Source organism: Microtus ochrogaster, unplaced genomic scaffold (genome assembly GCF_000317375.1).
Source record: "Microtus ochrogaster isolate Prairie Vole_2 unplaced genomic scaffold, MicOch1.0 UNK8, whole genome shotgun sequence".
NCBI lineage: Eukaryota > Metazoa > Chordata > Mammalia > Rodentia > Cricetidae > Microtus > Microtus ochrogaster.
In genome coordinates, this window is record NW_004949106.1 from 8,863,044 (window position 1) to 8,880,115 (window position 17,072).

A 17,072-nucleotide genomic window follows, 5' to 3' on the forward strand; every position below is an offset into this window, starting at 1 on the left:
CCTCCCATTTCCCTCCCCCTCCCCCACCAAGTCCCCCTCCCTCATCAGCTCAAAGAGCAATCAGGGTTCCCTGACCTGTGGGAAGCCCAAGGACCGCCCACCTCTATCCAGGTCTAGTACGTACTGGCTTTGGGGGAGCCTAGGCAGTTTGGATGCTCAAAATCTTTAATTACAGTTGTTATATTGCTTTCGTAAAATTCTGTTTAGATGTCAGAGTTCAAATAAAAGTGTACTGACAAGCAAAAAAAAAAAAAGGCAATGAAATGACTCCTATTGAAATTTCGCTCTTCTGCTATACCCATAGACAGGAGTTTAGCATAACTGCCATCAGAGCAGCTCCATCCAGCAACTGACAGGAACCCACAGTGTGTGTGCAGAGACCCACAGCCAAACATTAGACAGAGCTCGGGGAGCCCTGCAGAAGAGGGAGGAGGAAGGATTGTTGGAGCCAGAGGAGTCAAGGACACAAGAGAACCCACAGAATCAACTAACCTGAGGTCATAGGAGCTCCCAGAGACTGAACCAGGAGTCAGGAAGCCTACATGAGATTGACCTGGACCCTCTGCATAGATGTCATAGTTGTGTAGCTTGGTTTTCTTGTAGAAACTCCTAAGAATGGGAGAGGGGACTGTCTCTGCCTCTGGGCCTCTTCCTCCCACTGGGCTGCCTCATCCTATGGCAGGATATTCCATCACACTGTGGACCCCAACATACTGTGGACCCCAACACTGCATCATTTACTAGGAGCCCCTGCTTCTCGGTCTGGTGTGACTCAGCCCTAGCACGCCCCTTTAATCCAAGAGCTTTCTGCTTGAATGTTGTAAAAAAGGGTTAAATAAAAATCAATCTTAGGTCGAGAGGTGGAGCAAGCCGCCATTTGAGAGGAAGTAACCATAGAGATTAAGAGGGAGTCAGGAGAACAAAGAGAGAGAGACAGGAAGCGGAAGGGAGGGACATCCGGGTGGAGTAGTTTTGTTTGAGACAGATAGGAGAAAGCTCTTTTCCTGGGACGAGGACAGTGGAGGTGCTTTCTTGGCCTCTCAGAGTTAGCAGGTTTTCACCCCTCCATCTGGCTCCCAAGTCTTTACTGATAAAATAGACTTAGTTGAAAACAACATTGTCCGGTCTTAATATGAGGAGAGGTGTCTAGCCTTATTATATCTTGATACGCCATGTTCATTTGATATCCCGAGGAGGGCTGCCTTTATCTGAGAGTAAATGCAGGAGGAGTGGATGGGGGAGAGAGGGACTGGGGGGAGAGGAGGGAGAGAAAATTGTGGTTGGGATGTAATGTATGAGAGAATAAATATTTTTTTTAAAAAAATACGTTTTTTGTGGGTAATCAGAATTGGACATATCAGACATGGCATGACTAACACTGGAAAGTTCATCTATGCTTGAGTTATTATGAATTATCTACTATCCCAAGGAAAAAACATCCCCTTGTGTGAAAGAAGAAAACTATTATTTGTAGCCCATTAAACTTTGCAATTAGCTTCTGCTTACCTCTTCTCTTCCTGAGTAGAGGTGGTAGCAGAGCCGCTGGATCGCCCCTACTGTCATAAAAGCGTCTGGGATACCAGGTCTAGAATGAGCCAGAGTAGCTATTAAGTTACCTAGAATCAAAACAAAAGAGCTTATATGATCCACAGCTGATAACAGACACGTTGCGTTTCCACTTGTACACGGTAGTTTGAAAAGTTTGTCCTACAAAACCTCTCTGGTAAATCAAGAAGAGAGGGAAGAGAAACATGCACACGGATATGTGGAACAGTTGTTCACGCAGTTGACTGGTTTTCCATCACATGTACTGGAACTTGGAAGAATGGCACATTTTCAAGTCAGAAGCTTTCTGTTTTCCAGACTTCGAAAATGTATCCACTGCTTTTCGGTTGTTAAGCTTTAATAAAATGTATTCATTTTATGTGTACGAGTGTTTCCCCTGAACTTGTGTCTGGATGTGATATGCATTCTTTCAGATGGAGAAAATTAATATTTGAAAGCAAATAAAATAAGGCATCTCTTGTAGCAAAGAGATCATGAACCGAAATCTAAAACAAAGACTATTAAATTTCCTTCCAGACCCGTTTTCCTACCTGGTGTCCAAAAATTTCCACTGAATGATTTGTCTTCCTCTCTAAGCAGACAGACTCCAAAATACGTGTTTCTCATACAGCCACTGGCGAAGTTAGTAATAAATTTGATTTTTTATTTATTTTGCTAGGATTCACAGACTATCTATCACTCTGAAAGTGTTTATGTAGCTGTGAATGGTAGCTTAGTTAAATGTTACTTATCACCCATTGTTACAAGCATGGGTAAGCTTGAAGTGGATATACTTTGATAACACTGTGTCAAGAGAACTAGTACCCTATTTTTCTTTGCTGGGTTGTATTTATTTTTGTTTGTTTGTTTGTTCTTTGAGACAGGGTCTCTCTCCATAACCATGGCTGTCCTAGAACTCACTGTGTAGACCACGCTAGCCTCAAACTCACAGAGCTCCACCTGTCTCTGCCTCTAGTGAGCTGGAATTAAAGGCGTGTCTCAGTGGTTAAGGACAGCTGTTGATCTTAGAGAAGACCTGGGTTCAATTCCCTGTGCCCACGTGATGACTCACAGCTATCTAGTCTTAGTGGATCCAGCACCCTCCCCTGACCCATAGGCAACAGGCACACAGGTAGTGCAACACAAACTTGCAACCAAAGCACTCATGCAAAGAATAATATAATAAATAAATCTAAAAAAATTTCGAGTAACAGAATGTATACTTTCAAAAGAAACACAAAGCACATCAGTGTAAATCTGCCATGACTATTGAAAATCGGAGTGCAATTTTTTTCTTGGGGGTGCATAATCGAACTCTTACTTTATAGTCTAGAAGATGATTAGAAGTTTGACATAATTATTAGGAACGTGAAGGAGCAGTGCTGAGGGTTACTGCAACCCTGTTCAGTAAGCAGGGTGGACACCTACGGCTCCGCGCAGGGTACAGAGTGAATGCCGACGCCCACTGCCCCATGCAGACCTGCTCAGTGTTTCCAAGTGGTGTAGCTTGAAACTGTGCAATGGGGAATTAGATGTATTTTCGTATTGTTGAGATTGTGATCTAAAATATTTTTATGATCTGTCTTGGACGCGAATCCATGTTCCTTTGTGTGGAGGCCATTATACTTTTTTGTTGTTTTTTTTTGTTTGTTTTGTTTTGTTAGCTGTTTCTTACCTGCCAAGACAATAGTAGGAACGTGGGTTGAATACAGACTGTCGACTAAAATATTAACACCTCTTGCCAACAAAGTAATATGGTCCACGTCTATAATGACCTTCGCTAACACGATAATCTAAAAGAAAGCAAACCAAAAAAAAAAAAACAAAAAAAAAACATAGAATTGGTGACTGTTTGCTACTCAGGTTCTCTTAATCATTTATGATTTGGGGGCATTTTAGGGGTCAGAGGGGACGTTTGGCAGGCTCCAATAAAAGAGATGTGATGGATGAAAAGACAGAGTTAAAGTACTTCCCCCCAAATGCTCATGGCAATGGCCACAAGGGCCACGTTATTCTTTCTGCATTTCTTGCAGCGTTTGACCTTGAATTTGAAGAAAAAAAATACTTCACAAGGCTATAGGATTGAGAAGCTCTGAAGAGTAAGCATAAAACAGAGAGGAGCCTAAACACTGATGCCGATGGAAGAGGCCATGACAGTCCACACTGAGAGCTGTTTTCGACGCCACCACGTCGAAACCAACCACATAGTTTGCTGTGAGCCTCACAGGATTGTGGTAGGCAAGACGCAGCTTGTCAGATTCTATATAAACACAGAAGTCCTAATAATGGGCTTCTCGTGAGGTGGAGGGGCTGGTGTGGGGAATACTCGATTTCGTAAATGTGTCAACATTTTTCTGAATCCCCAGTGGAGAAGTGCTCACCAAGACAACGTCCATGCTAGTAGGAAATGCAAGGCCCTGGGTACCTGAAATGCTGCCATCGCCCTCTCGGTTTCAACTTTGGACTGAAGAAAAGGCTCAAAAATGGATAAAGTTATCATTCCTTTTTCCAGTATTAAGTACTGTTGAAAACGGTTGTTGTAGGCGAAAAGAGTCAGCGCGTAACCGGCTCTCAGGCAGATGTCCTAGGGAGAGGAGAAACACCAACAATTTTCACTTGCTTTGTTATTCGCTGATTTGAGTTATCGCCTACTAAAATGCATCTCATTCTCATCAGGAGGAGAAATAGGACATCGTTGGGAGAATTTTTTTTTTTTTTTTAAGAAAAATAACTGCCTCTTATTAGCTGACTTGGGAAAGCTGTCTTCACCAAGTGACATTTCCGAAGCCTCGGTGTTCTCTGGGTAAGAAGAGCATGATGGGGGATTGGAAGGGCATGCAATTAAACGAAGGGTTTGATTCAGGACAGAGATTTTACCACGCATTAAAACTGTGCACATCAAGGAAGACATGTGGCAACTATGAAAAATTTGGAACAGTATTATTACAAACTCATGACCAACAAAGTATATTCTCTTAAATAAATTGCTTGCGTGCTGTTTTGGGGAATGCTTGGTGGTAACTGATTGTGTTTTCTTAGAGCCATTTCCCCTAGGTGAGTGCTCTGAAGGATGTCAAAGTCCTACCTTGTCTCTTGAGTGAAGAAGATAAAGGACATCAGAATACTGAAACCCTTCCTTTTCTTGTAACTCTTTCTGCAGCAAGTCATTCCCTAGGACGATGCATGCCAAAGAAAATGCCACTTCAACCTAAAGATGTGGTTTTCAAAAATTATGTTTCATTCACACATTATGGAAGAATATATAGTACGTAAATATTTGCACAGGCTAGGTTGTGGAAACATAAAGTGTTTGAGGCACAATGTGTTGATTATAATTCTTTGACTCCAGTTAGTGTGACCCAGCCCCTGGAGGGTGTCGCTCATAGATTTTAATGGCCAGGAAATTTCCATGTCCTCTATGACCAGAGGTCATCTCACATCTCCTGAAGGTGCTGGGTGTGTGTGTGGGGGTGTCCTAGGGACAGCAAGGCATGTTCAGAGGTACTATAAAATCTAACGTATGTAATTGTATCCCTTCCACATCTAAACATAATTTTCAAATATTTACTGGCATGGGTTTAACGGCTAAGGAAAAATAATTAAGGACTAAGTGCATTAGACTTTCATGTCATAGTAGAAGAAAATAATATTTACTACATCCATATTTGCTGCTTAAAACTTTTAGAATTTTGTTTTAAAAGTTAAATTGTTATGCTTGTAAACCCACATAATCTAAGGTAAAAATTCTTCTTAAAACTGTCTCGAAAAACCAAAAACAAAAAAAAAACACCAAAAAAAACCCCTGCTCTATATATTACGTTTACTATGTTAGAAAACCTTGAAAACATTAATCCATACCTTAATGTTAAGTGAAGGGTGACTTCTTAGTAGCTGAATGAGTACAGGAAAGGCATTCTCCTCCACAACGAACTGTTGACTCAAGGGATTGCTTGTGTGGGCCACACCTGTAAAGCTCCCATAGGTCAATGAGGTCATGTTTTTGTTCCATTTTTAAAATGGAGAGTCAAACTTGGCTGGATTTTGATGGATAAACTATCTTAAAGCAATATGGCTTAACAGACTTTAAAAACATAGTATATTGGCACTATTTCAATACTTCCTTTGATTTTTTTTAAGGACAGAATAAACATGGAAATTCATTACTAGAACTATAGATAATTTTATAGAAAGAGACACAGCACATAAATTTGAAAACTGCTACATTCATTACAAGAACCATCACTGGTTAAAAATATATTCTGGCACTCAAATTTATAGCCAGTATTTTCTATGAAAAGTTTCTTATCTACAAAAATGACTAATCACTGAGTTAGAATTTCTAGCTTTCATAAATTGCATATACTAAAAACATACATTGTCTTCCTTTCTAACACTCTGTATTTTAAGTTGCAATCTAATATCAGGAGAAAACTCAATCTCATTTTTGTGAATATGCATAAACAATTCAATTTTGTTTTGCCTAAGAGTGCCTATATATATACATATATATATGGTCTATATATTTAAATATAGTATTATGTGTACTATATAGATATAAATATAGTAAGTTTCTATACTTAAATAAAAATACAAGTTTAAGGCATCTGTGAAAAGTGATAAGCCACCCATATATTGTTTTTTTGTAAAGTTTAACTAGGGGGAGTAGAATGAGCAACACTTATCTTATCAATTTTATTTTCTTGCCTTCACCATCCCTATAGAATCACAGTTGTTGGGAGGGATGATCAAGGATATGTGTATATGCATGTATGCGTATATGTATGTATGCGTATACGTATGTATGTATGCATGCATGCATGCATGCTGTGGAATATTTCTTTACACTGTGAAGATGTGTTTTTGCCAAGGCACCTTCTAACTAGTTTAATAAGGAACTGAATGGCCAATCTCTGGGCAGGAAGAGGTTAGGTGGGTTTTCTGGGGACAGAGAGGACTCTGGGAAGAAGAGAAACAGAATCACTAGCCAGATACAGAGTGGAAACAAGAGATGGAAGATTGTTTATGGATGTTTGTCATAATTTATGGAAGGTTGGTTACAAATTGTTATTGATCATAGTCAGGAAAAAAAAGCTAGACAAACAAGTTAAATTCAAAGATGTCTTTCTAGAGGAAAAATGGGGAGCTAATTTAAAAATGATGAGATAAAAGGGCAGATTATTGAATCTACTTAATTAATCTAAAAAACACCTATTAATCTCAAAATATTTTTCATTGGTATGGATTTTGTTTTACTGGTACAAATTTAAGGTTATTTTTGTTAAGCTGTATGTATGTGTCTACTCTTGTGTGGGAATTATTTAAAAATGTAATGTATACTTAAAAATACAGGTTAGTAGCTAGTCATAACAATCACACTTATAGTCATATTAGTATGCTTTCAAGGTTAAAAAGATATATTTAGATAGATGGAAGCACCATATCTAACTTCAAGCTCTACCATAGAGCTATAGTCATGAAAACAGCTTGGTGCTGGCACAAAAGCAGACAGGTGGACCAATGGAATAGAACTGAAGACCCTGACATTAATCCACACACCTATGAACACCTATCTGGTTTTTGACAAAGAAGCTAAAATTATACAATGGGAAAAAGAAAGCATCTTCGACAAATGGTGCTGGCATAACTGGATGTCAATAGGTAGAAGAATGCAAACGGATACATATCTATCCCCATGCACAAAACTCAAGTCCAAATGGATCAAAGACCTCAACATAAATGCAGCCACCCTGAGGCTCAGAAGAGACAGTGAGAAGTAGCCTTGAACTCATTGGCACAGGAGACCACTTTCTGGATAGAACACTAGGAACACAGACCCTGAGACCAATAGTTAATAAATGGGACTTCTGTAAGGCAAAGGACACAGTCAGCAAGACAAAATGGTAACCTTCAGAGTGGGAAAAAAAAATCTTCACCAACCCCAACTTAGACAGAGGGCTGGTCTCTAAAATATACCAAGAATTCAAAAAACTAGATATCAAAATATCAAATAGTTTAATTAAAAATTTGTACAGATCTAAACAGTGAATTCTCAACAGAGGAATCTCTAATGGCCAAAAGGCACTTAAGGAACTGCTTAACATCCTTAGCAATCAGGGAAATGCAAATCAAAATGACTCTGAGATACCATCTTACCCCAGTCAGAATAGCTAAGATCAAAAACATTCAATAACAGTTTATGCTGGAGAGAATGCGGAGTAAGGGGAACACTCCCCCATTGCTGGTGAGAGTGAAAGCTTGTACAGCCACTTTGGAAATCAATATGGCATTTTCTCAAGAAAATTGGCAATCGATCTACCTCAAGACACGGCAATACCACTATTGGGCATATACCCAAAGGATGCAAACCTATACCACAAGGACAATTGCTCAACTATGTTCATAGCAGCATTATTCGTAATAGCCAGAACCTGGAAATAACCTAAATGCCCCTCAACCAAAGAACGGATAAAGAAAAGGTGGTACATTTACACAACGGAGTACTATTCAGAGGTAAAAAAAAAAAAAAAATGGCATTTTGAAATTTGCAGGGAAATGAATGGAACCAGAAAAAAAAATCCTGAATGAGGGAAGTCAGACACAGAAAGACAAACACAGTCTGTACTCACTCATAAGTGGATATTAGACATAAAACAAAGAATAACCAGCCTACAATCCACAACTCCAGAGAAGACAGGAAATAAGGAGAACCCTGAGAGACATGCATGGATCCCCCGTGGGAGTGAGACATAGACACGATCTTCTTGGTAAATTGGCACCGTGGGGGAAGGGAGGAAGTAGTCGGGGAAGTGGGGAGGAGAACATCAAGGATTCGGAAGAATGAGTGGATAAAGGACAGAGAGGGAGAGCTAGGAAAGAGATACCTTGAAAGAGGGAGCCGTTGTGGGATTAAGGAGAAACCAGGCACTAGGCAAACTCCCAGGAATCCACGAGGATGACCCTAGCTAAGAATTTAAGCAACAGTGGAGAGGGCGCCTGAATTGCCCTTCTCCTGTAATCAGATTGACGACAACCTAATTGTCATCATAGAACCTCCAACTTCCAGCAACTGACGGAAGCAGATGTGGAGATCCACAGCTAAGCAATGGGCCAAACTCCTGGAGTCCAGTCACAGAGAGAGAGAGGGGGTGGGACGCTATTATGAGTGAAGGGGCCAAGACCAGGATGAGAATACCCACAGAAACAGCTGACTTGATCTAGTGGGACCTCACTGAACCCAGACTGACATCTGGGGAACCAGCATAAGACCAAAGGAGGCTCTCTGAATGTGGGTGACAGTCATGTGACAGGGGCCATCTGTGGAACTGCTAGCAGTGGAACCAGTATTTATCCCTAGTGCAAGAACTGACTCTTTGGAACCCATTCCCTATGGATGGATACCTTGCTCAGTCTAGGTATGGGGAGGGGAGAACCTTGGTCCTGACTCAAGTGAAATGCCAGGCTTTGTTGACTCCCCATGGGGAAGCCTTACCCTCTCTGAGGAGTGGATAGGGGGTGTTTGGGGAGAATGTGGGGAGAGCAGGGGGATGGGAGGTTGAGGGAACTGGGATTGGTCTGTAAAATAAGATTGTTTGAAAAATAAAAAAAGAAAGCTGATTGGCAGATAGCTAAGCAGGATTTTGGGGGGCAGAGAGAGCACTTGAGAAGGAGGAGGGTCGAGTCTGGGAGCTACACGCCAGATGCAGAAGAAGCAATATAGGAAACTCTTAGATGAGGTAAGCCAGCCTCAGGGCAGCACAAAGAGGAACAGAAACGGGCTATTTTAAATTGTAAGAGATAGCTGGAGATAAGCCTAAGCTATTGGCCAAGCATTTACAAATAATAATAAGTGTCTGTGTGGTTATTTGGGGAGCGGCTGGTGGGGCAGAGCTGATCAGCAGTCTAGATGGAAACCCCGCCTACATGTGTGTTTCTTATGTGAACATGTCTGTACATGTTTATGCATATGGGGCCCCCACAGCTAGCAGGAGTTACAGGCAGGGTGCTGGGAACCGAACTCGGGTCCTCTAGAAAGGAACAAGTTGCCTTAACCACTGAGCTATCTCTTCAACCCCCCCCCTCCATTTACTAGACTTTTATTACTAACTAGAATGTCTATTATAGATTCCGACTATGAAAGAAACATTATCTTCTGGGTTATTTATGTCTTAGAAGAGTTAATAACTTTCTGCAGCTACTCATAAACAGGAAAGAAAAGGCGAGCTGCTAACTTCAACATCTGGGTGCTTTTGAGGAAACACAGTTACCTAGAAAACAAATGCACACAGAAGCCATTTTTATTTTCTTTGCAAGAAATAGCCCACAGCCTCTACCCTGAATTCAGCAGGGTCAGCAAAGAACCAGAGCTCAAAAGGTCAATTCTTTTGCAACAAAGGCCACTTTCTATAAACAAACAATAACTTATATAAGTCAACAAGAATTGAGAAAATGTAATCAAATGTTAACCTTAAGAAATTTATAGCTGTTGACATTTTAAAGTTCTCTTAAAAGAAACGGGATTGTTTTAGTTCAAAAATAGTGCTCACTGTCTTCATTTTCTTTCTTTTTTCTTTTTTTTTTTTTTTTCGAGACAGGGTTTCTCTGTGGCTTTGGAGCCTGTCCTGGAACTAGCTCTGTAGACCAGGCTGGTCTCGAACTCACAGAGATCCGCCTGCCTCTGCCTCCCGAGTGCTGGGATTAAAGGCGTGCGCCACCATCGCCCGGCTACTTCATTTTCTATCCTACTCAGAATTCCAGAGCAAAAAGACGTGACACTCTCAGGTTCCGCACTCAAACTCACCAAGGTCTTGGGGAAACCATTTATCCTTCTCTGAGCTCTTTCACGGTGTGAACAGAGATAGACAAATGTTCTCCGACTCTACCGAAGACTTATTTTTCTCAGAGTAATTAGAAACTTGTGACTGCATACATACCAATACAGATGGAGCCCACGGCTCTGATGACGCTCAGCAGGGTGCCTTCGGCTATCTTGTTGATTCTCAGTAAGCGGACCAGGGGCGCGATGCCGTTCCCTTCACATATTTGGTTTTGATGCAGCCTGCTGTCCTTACTGAGCGCCATGACCGCTTCGCCTCCTGGCAGAGAACGGGAAGAGGTGGGTGTGGACTTCAGCGTCCACGCCAGCCGTCTGCAGAGAGCGTAACTTACCTACATACTGCATCTTGGCTGATGGAGACAGAAGCATGTTTATTATGAAGTTGTAGCCAATCTGTTCCGCCATAAACTTCTGCTGCTTCAGGGTTTGTCCTGCCAAGGCCCACAGTGCTCTGGCTCCTTGTTCCTTAACGTCTAATTGAAAGGCCTATGCAAGACAAAAGCATGCCATTCATTCAGTGAGCATGTTCTGAACACATTAGGGATATGTATTTTTAAAAAGTGTGCATTTTAGAATTTGATCGTCTAGTCTCCAAAAAAAAAGACCCGAAATGAAGTGAACCCTCTAAACAGCTGGAAAGGTCATGGTAAAAAAAAAAAAAAAAAAAAAAAAAAAAAAAAAAATCCCTACCTTGAGTAGTTTGAGGAGATCTTTAGTTAATTTTCTTTCGAGAAACGCCCTCTGGATTAGAGGGTTGCAGTTGGCCAGGGACTCCACAGCCATTGCGCCCTTCACTTGGACACTGAGCTGCTTGCCTTTAAACAGAGCGACCAGGGGAGGGATGGCCCCTTCCATGGCTAAGGCATCCTGCACCTCCTTGTTGTCACGGCCCACCTCGGCGATGGTGGCCGAGGACACTGCCTTCAGCGTATCTTCAAAAGAGTTGAGAGCAAGAGAACCAGTCACCGGAAACGTCAACCTGGCACGCGGCAGGGTAGCTTTCCATGTTACAAAACTGAATTCCTAAGTTCAAAGACAAGACTGTCCAGATTCGTCCTTTAGATTTTATTTTGTCCACTACTTCTTATACCGATACTTGGGCATATGTAGAGAATTATAATTTAACTACAAATATAATATCCAGAATTTTTATTTAGCATTGAAATATTTTCTCCACTCTTTTATGAACATAAAAGTCACAAGTGCCTTCTGAATATTGCATATCAACGGTCATATCACATTTTATTAGCAATTCACACTTTAAAAATATACGTTGTTTCAAACTTCTTGCTGTTTTAAATGATTCCAGGAGAAATTTTCCTAGCATGTAGGTATTTATCAATACCTTTTTTTCCTTTAGCATTGAGTATCTTGAATTACTGGAATAATTCTATACATCTCCGTAAATTGTTTTCTAAAAGAATCAGTAACATCTTATTCTTTCACGTTCAGAGCTCAGGCATATCAATTTGATTTTGTCTTTTTGAATACAAATATTTTCATTAAAATGAGTACATAAAACTTAATAACTTGGTAGACTAAATGATATTTCATTTTATTTTGTTGTTACAAATTTACAGAAAATGTATTAAGAATGAGTGAGAGAACTCATATACTTCACCTGGATATATAAATTTAACTAGTACGTTGATTTTATATACTTATGTGCTTACAACGTAGTTTTGTTTTATTTATTTATTATCTATTTATTTCTGTTATTCTGTCCTGGCTAGCTTGAAATGCACTATCAAGGTCAAACTGGGCTCAAGCTCACAAAGATCCACCTGCCTCTGCCTCCCCCGATTCCGGGACTGAAGGAGTGTGCCACTATGCCAGGCTACAATTTGGTTGTCCACATTTGTGTTGGGAGCACAAAGATCCTTGTGTCCGCAGATCACCATGGAAACCAGGAATGTTAAGCATGCTGGATTGTCTTCCCAAAGGAGAAGATGGAGAAATGGGGGTGACTAAATGCCTGGGGTATCGCAGGGTCAGCCTACATGGAGCTCCCACAACCAGGACTGGAGGGAGCTAAGAGACCAAATGACTGTATCTAGAACCCATCTTCTTGGAAGAAATCACATGCACTTTTAGTGGAGTTTCAATGGAGTTATGCCTCCTTGCACATTGGGGATTGTATTACGCCAGGAGACATTTTCCCCAAATTGTACTGTGTTTAAGCGTGCTGGCAATAAACGGGCTGGCGTCAGGCTCCCAATCTGATCCGGTACGGTTGACCAAGTCAGGCTGAACTGAGCTTTCCTTTCTGCCTCTTCGTGGACGGCTTTGCTGCTGCCGGTGACGACAGCAGGGACCCACACACACCCGAGGCTGTGTGTTGACAATCAATAGGATAGTACAATCAATACAATCTGTAAAGGCAATGCTTTCATCAAACATCCGCTGCCCTGTCGTATCCTCTGTGACGCTTTTCTCCCTTGGTACAGAACGAAACTGAGAGCATGCGTTTCGTTTATGATGTCTCTATAGCTCTTTTGTTGCTCTTTAACTTCTGTGACTTTTTTAAGTGAATCGTAATCCTTTATTTTAGACCTCGGTTCAGGTTTGTTTCTTGTTTCTCATGGTTCAAGATATGCACCGGTTGGGGGATACTATTTTCAGGTGTGTGACTTTTGTTTACGCTGCCTTTGTTTAACTCTGTGAAGCTGTGTTACCCGTGCCTGTCTAAAACACCTGATGGTCCTAAAAAAAGCGATGAACGGCCAATAGAGTTATGTATTAGGATCTGGTGCCCTCTTCTGGCCTGCAGGCAGAGCACTGAAAATACTGTATACATAATAAATAAATAAATCTTTTTTTTTAAAGGTGACATCGTATGCCTTGACAATGGTTGATGCCGTGTTAAAGGATGTTCATAGATTTTCATTAGTGATGTTAATTTACATTCCACAGTTAAGTTCTTTTTCTGTTTAGATGTCATTACTGCCTTGCTTCTAATAAAAAGAACCTGCACTTTAATATTGTGTGAATAAACTGGGCACACCCTTAATCTCGGCATGTGGGAGGCAGAGGCAGCGGGCCCTCTGTGAGTTCTAGGCTAGCCCAGCCTACCACGTAAGGCGCTATCTCAATAATAATAAAGTGTTCATCAAAAATTGCCATCAAAATTGAGCAGAGACATGTAATATTTCCCTGAAACAATCTTAAATTTTTTTTTTATAAAACATTAGTTTGCCCAGTTGACTTGCCTATCTCAAAAAGCAAAGTAACACAGATAAAAACCACACACCCACTTTGATGCGATTTTCTTAATAACTTAATGCTCTGACTAAGCCACTTGGCCCATAGTAAAAAGAATAGTTGTTAAAATGCTAAAGTTATGTAGAGAGAAAAAAATAATTACAATTATAAATTTAAAATCTTCATACTCCTTAAAGGAAGAGGATAATATAGATTCCAGTGTAGGAGAATAATGCTTTTATTTAGGTGTTAGACCTAAGAGGGAATTATTTTAAATATTTCTTTCTATCACTTTTTGTGAGCTCACTTATTTAAGTTACTGTTATAATTCCTGCTTTTTTATACTACCTAGAGCAGGCAGGGAAACAAAGAGCGAATCTCTTCTTGATGTTTTTATTAATGGCACAAACAGCGTAAGATGGGAAGTTATAAGTAAAATTGTCCTGGTGGAACTGGGCATAAAGGCTGCCCCCCTGTGCTGCTCCTCCAGCAGTCAGTAGAGGCTAGCAAATGGTACAGAAAATCGGAAGGGAACACTCGAGACCGGAAGGATGCTTTAAGTGCCTTTACTACCTGGTGCTGATTCTTAGAAGAAGACACTTGCTTAAATTGAACTTCTAAAATAATGCAAGCTCTCTGCAGCCTTCCCCTTATCCTTATCCTTGGATTATTTTTTTAACCAATGTTTTTATTTTGTATTTATTCTATACTTACATATGATGAACTAAGGAGAAAGACGGATAACAAACCAAGCCGGAACAAAAAGAGACACAGTGGTACCCATGTTTTTCTCCTTATAATTGAACTGCGCATTCTGCTGTGTCTGCTCGCCGGGATGTGACTGTCCTTACAGAATGCACGTGATTGCTTAAGGCTGCTGCAGAAGCTGCCTGGTTTGCCTTGCACTCCTAGGACTGAGGTGCGCTTCAGAAGCAGGTACCTGGCTTAATGCCTGCTGATCGCCTTGGATTTCAATATCAGACATATAAGAGCAAATCTGCAGTTCTTGGTGTGCATTGCAAAATTGCTTCCAATGATCTAAATATTTATTCATAAAAGAATAAATGTTCTCCCTGAATATAGAATCTGCTCTGTTTTCACTATTCTTATTTATGCAAATGTCTAGTTAAACATTTTAATATACTTCTGAGAGTCAATTATTTCAATGAACTTAGCAGCTTTAAGTTTTCTAGCTATTTGGGTTATATTGTGTGTAAAGATCTGTTCAAAGACAAATCCGACGTATTTGTTAACAGAAACATCCAGATCACGTTGGTAAATCTGGTGACTTTTAAACAGACAGCTGAGGCTCACCAGAGTCAGAGCTCAGAAAGCGGATGAGGTACTGGATGCCCTTGTGTTCGATCATTGCTCTCTGATTGCTCTCGTTTCCCATGCAGAGCACCCGGATACAGTTCATGACGTTCACCAGGACACTTTCGATGTTCAGGTTCAAGAGATTGACCAGCGCTGGGATGCCATTCTGTGGAGGAACGAGAAGAAATGTGAGCTCCTTCAAGATCGATGCCCTGTCGTTTCGAAGCCTGTAATCTTTCTGGGAACACGTCCTTGTTTAGTAGAGAACACTGCTGTAAACAAAAGTGTCTCTGACGCCGGGCGATGGTGGCGCACGCCTTTAATCCCAGCACTCGGGAGGCAGAGGCAGGTGGATCTCTGTGAGTTCGAGACTAGCCTGGTCTACAGAGCTAGTGCCAGGACAGGCTCCAAAGCCACAGCGAAACCCTGTCTCGAAAAACCAAAAAAAAAAGTGTCTACTGACGTCACACAGTTAAGACAACAGAGTCATTCTTATCCAGAAAAATACGGTATTATTGCCGAATGAAGATAACACATAAATTTTTGTTTAATGTGGGACGGGACAGCGCAGCCTAAGGAGACAGCATCCATAGAGAAACTTTACCCTTATTTTGGCTAGCTGCCAGAATCAATTAACATGAGATTTAGGTAGATAAGACCAAGAGACTGAAATAGATGTGGGTGTGACTATATTTCCAATATATTTTCTAAAGGATTGATAATAGACATAGCAATTCAAGTTTTCCATAGACATTTTTTTAAAAAAAATGCACAAAGGCAAATGATGTTGAAGAACCCAAAGGGAACAGAATAAACATAAATGGTTTTCCACCATAAAGGAATCCAAGGTAATTAACCATTTGATAACGCACATGGTTCAGTTCATATTGAAGAAACAATTCTATGAAGCGGGAGAAACTTCTATCAAGTAACTCCCCTTCATTTGCGAGCATCTAAAAAAGATCTTAAAGCGTTCGCGGACACAATAGTGTAGGTTTTGTTTGCGGAAACAAAGCAGAGTAGCCATAGTTTGGTGTTCACCAAAAGCAATTTTATCCTAATTCTGTTTAATCCTAAACATAATTATATTTCTCACGCAGAACTAATATCTTCATATAAACCAGAAATAATTGGTATATACCATGAGAAGTACTCCATCTTCTCTCTGGGGCCACTCCCGTCGGAACTCTGTCAGTGCTGAGCATTGGGCCCCCTGGCGTTGGGCCACAGCCCTGCACTGACCTACATGCCCGCGGCTTGCTGAAGGGTTTTTCTTGACATTTTTCTCCTTTAGCTGACCAGCCCTGGGAGTTTGTTACTCTAACAGCACGGATCTCTGTCTTTCTAGTTTCTATGTGCAAGGACAGCTGCCATCATGGAAGTGATGTTTTACGGGACAGTACTCACCCATTTGGCAATGACATCCTTGTTTTCACACCTCGCAATATCATACAGGATGACGGCGCAGCGAGAATGGAGTTCGGGCTCATCAGAAGACAGCAGGTTGATCAAAGCGGGGATGCCTCCCGCCTCCACCAGAGCATGCACTACGCTTACGTGGGTTGAGATATTGCTCAATAACCCGACGGTCTTACACTGCAGTTTTATTCTGGGGCATTTTAATAGATTGATTAAGGCAGGAATGGTGCCTGTAACAATAAAACTAAGATGAGCATCAATGTCTCAAAGTTATTTATTGTCCATTTATCCTAACAGTAATGAAATAATGTCCATGGTATGGCAATCTAAATAATTACAGACAGTTCTACAAAAGACAGAATAACAATTTGAAGTGATGTGAAAATGATTTTTGTCTTATCTACAAGATAGTGACTTTTGCTGTTTGGATGTTTAATTTCATATAACATGACCCTACATATGTTAGTAAACCTAAACCATCTTTAAAACACTCAATTTTGGCCTATGGAACTGATAATTTGTTATGTAGACAAAAACTCACTGTGCAGTTCACCATCTTCCTGTCTCAGCTTCCCAAGTGCTGGGAACAAGATATGCACAATGATGCCTAGCTGAGAGAGGCTTTGGGTACCACATGGTAACAAGGTGTGCACCATCATCCCTAGCTGATAAAGGCTCTTGGTACCACATGGTAACAAGGTGTGCACCATCATCCCTAGCTGATAGAGGCTCTGGGTACCACATGATAAGGTGTGCA

At 40.8% G+C, this 17,072-nt stretch overlaps 1 protein-coding gene across 1 annotated transcript in view; it reads right to left on the reverse strand.

Moving 5' to 3' along the window:
• Ankar (ankyrin and armadillo repeat containing) overlaps nucleotides 1-17,072 on the reverse strand; it is a 44,190-nt gene that overhangs the window by 6,730 nt on the left and 20,388 nt on the right. Inside the window, exons 12-21 of the mRNA XM_005366384.3 lie at nucleotides 16,304-16,545; nucleotides 14,894-15,062; nucleotides 11,069-11,310; nucleotides 10,711-10,864; nucleotides 10,476-10,637; nucleotides 5,404-5,510; nucleotides 4,631-4,753; nucleotides 3,971-4,129; nucleotides 3,221-3,338; nucleotides 1,507-1,616 (exon numbers count right to left, since the gene is read on the reverse strand). Of these exons, the coding sequence (XP_005366441.1) occupies nucleotides 1,507-1,616; nucleotides 3,221-3,338; nucleotides 3,971-4,129; nucleotides 4,631-4,753; nucleotides 5,404-5,510; nucleotides 10,476-10,637; nucleotides 10,711-10,864; nucleotides 11,069-11,310; nucleotides 14,894-15,062; nucleotides 16,304-16,545 (1,586 nt within the window). The remainder of the gene's footprint in view (nucleotides 1-1,506; nucleotides 1,617-3,220; nucleotides 3,339-3,970; nucleotides 4,130-4,630; nucleotides 4,754-5,403; nucleotides 5,511-10,475; nucleotides 10,638-10,710; nucleotides 10,865-11,068; nucleotides 11,311-14,893; nucleotides 15,063-16,303; nucleotides 16,546-17,072) is intronic.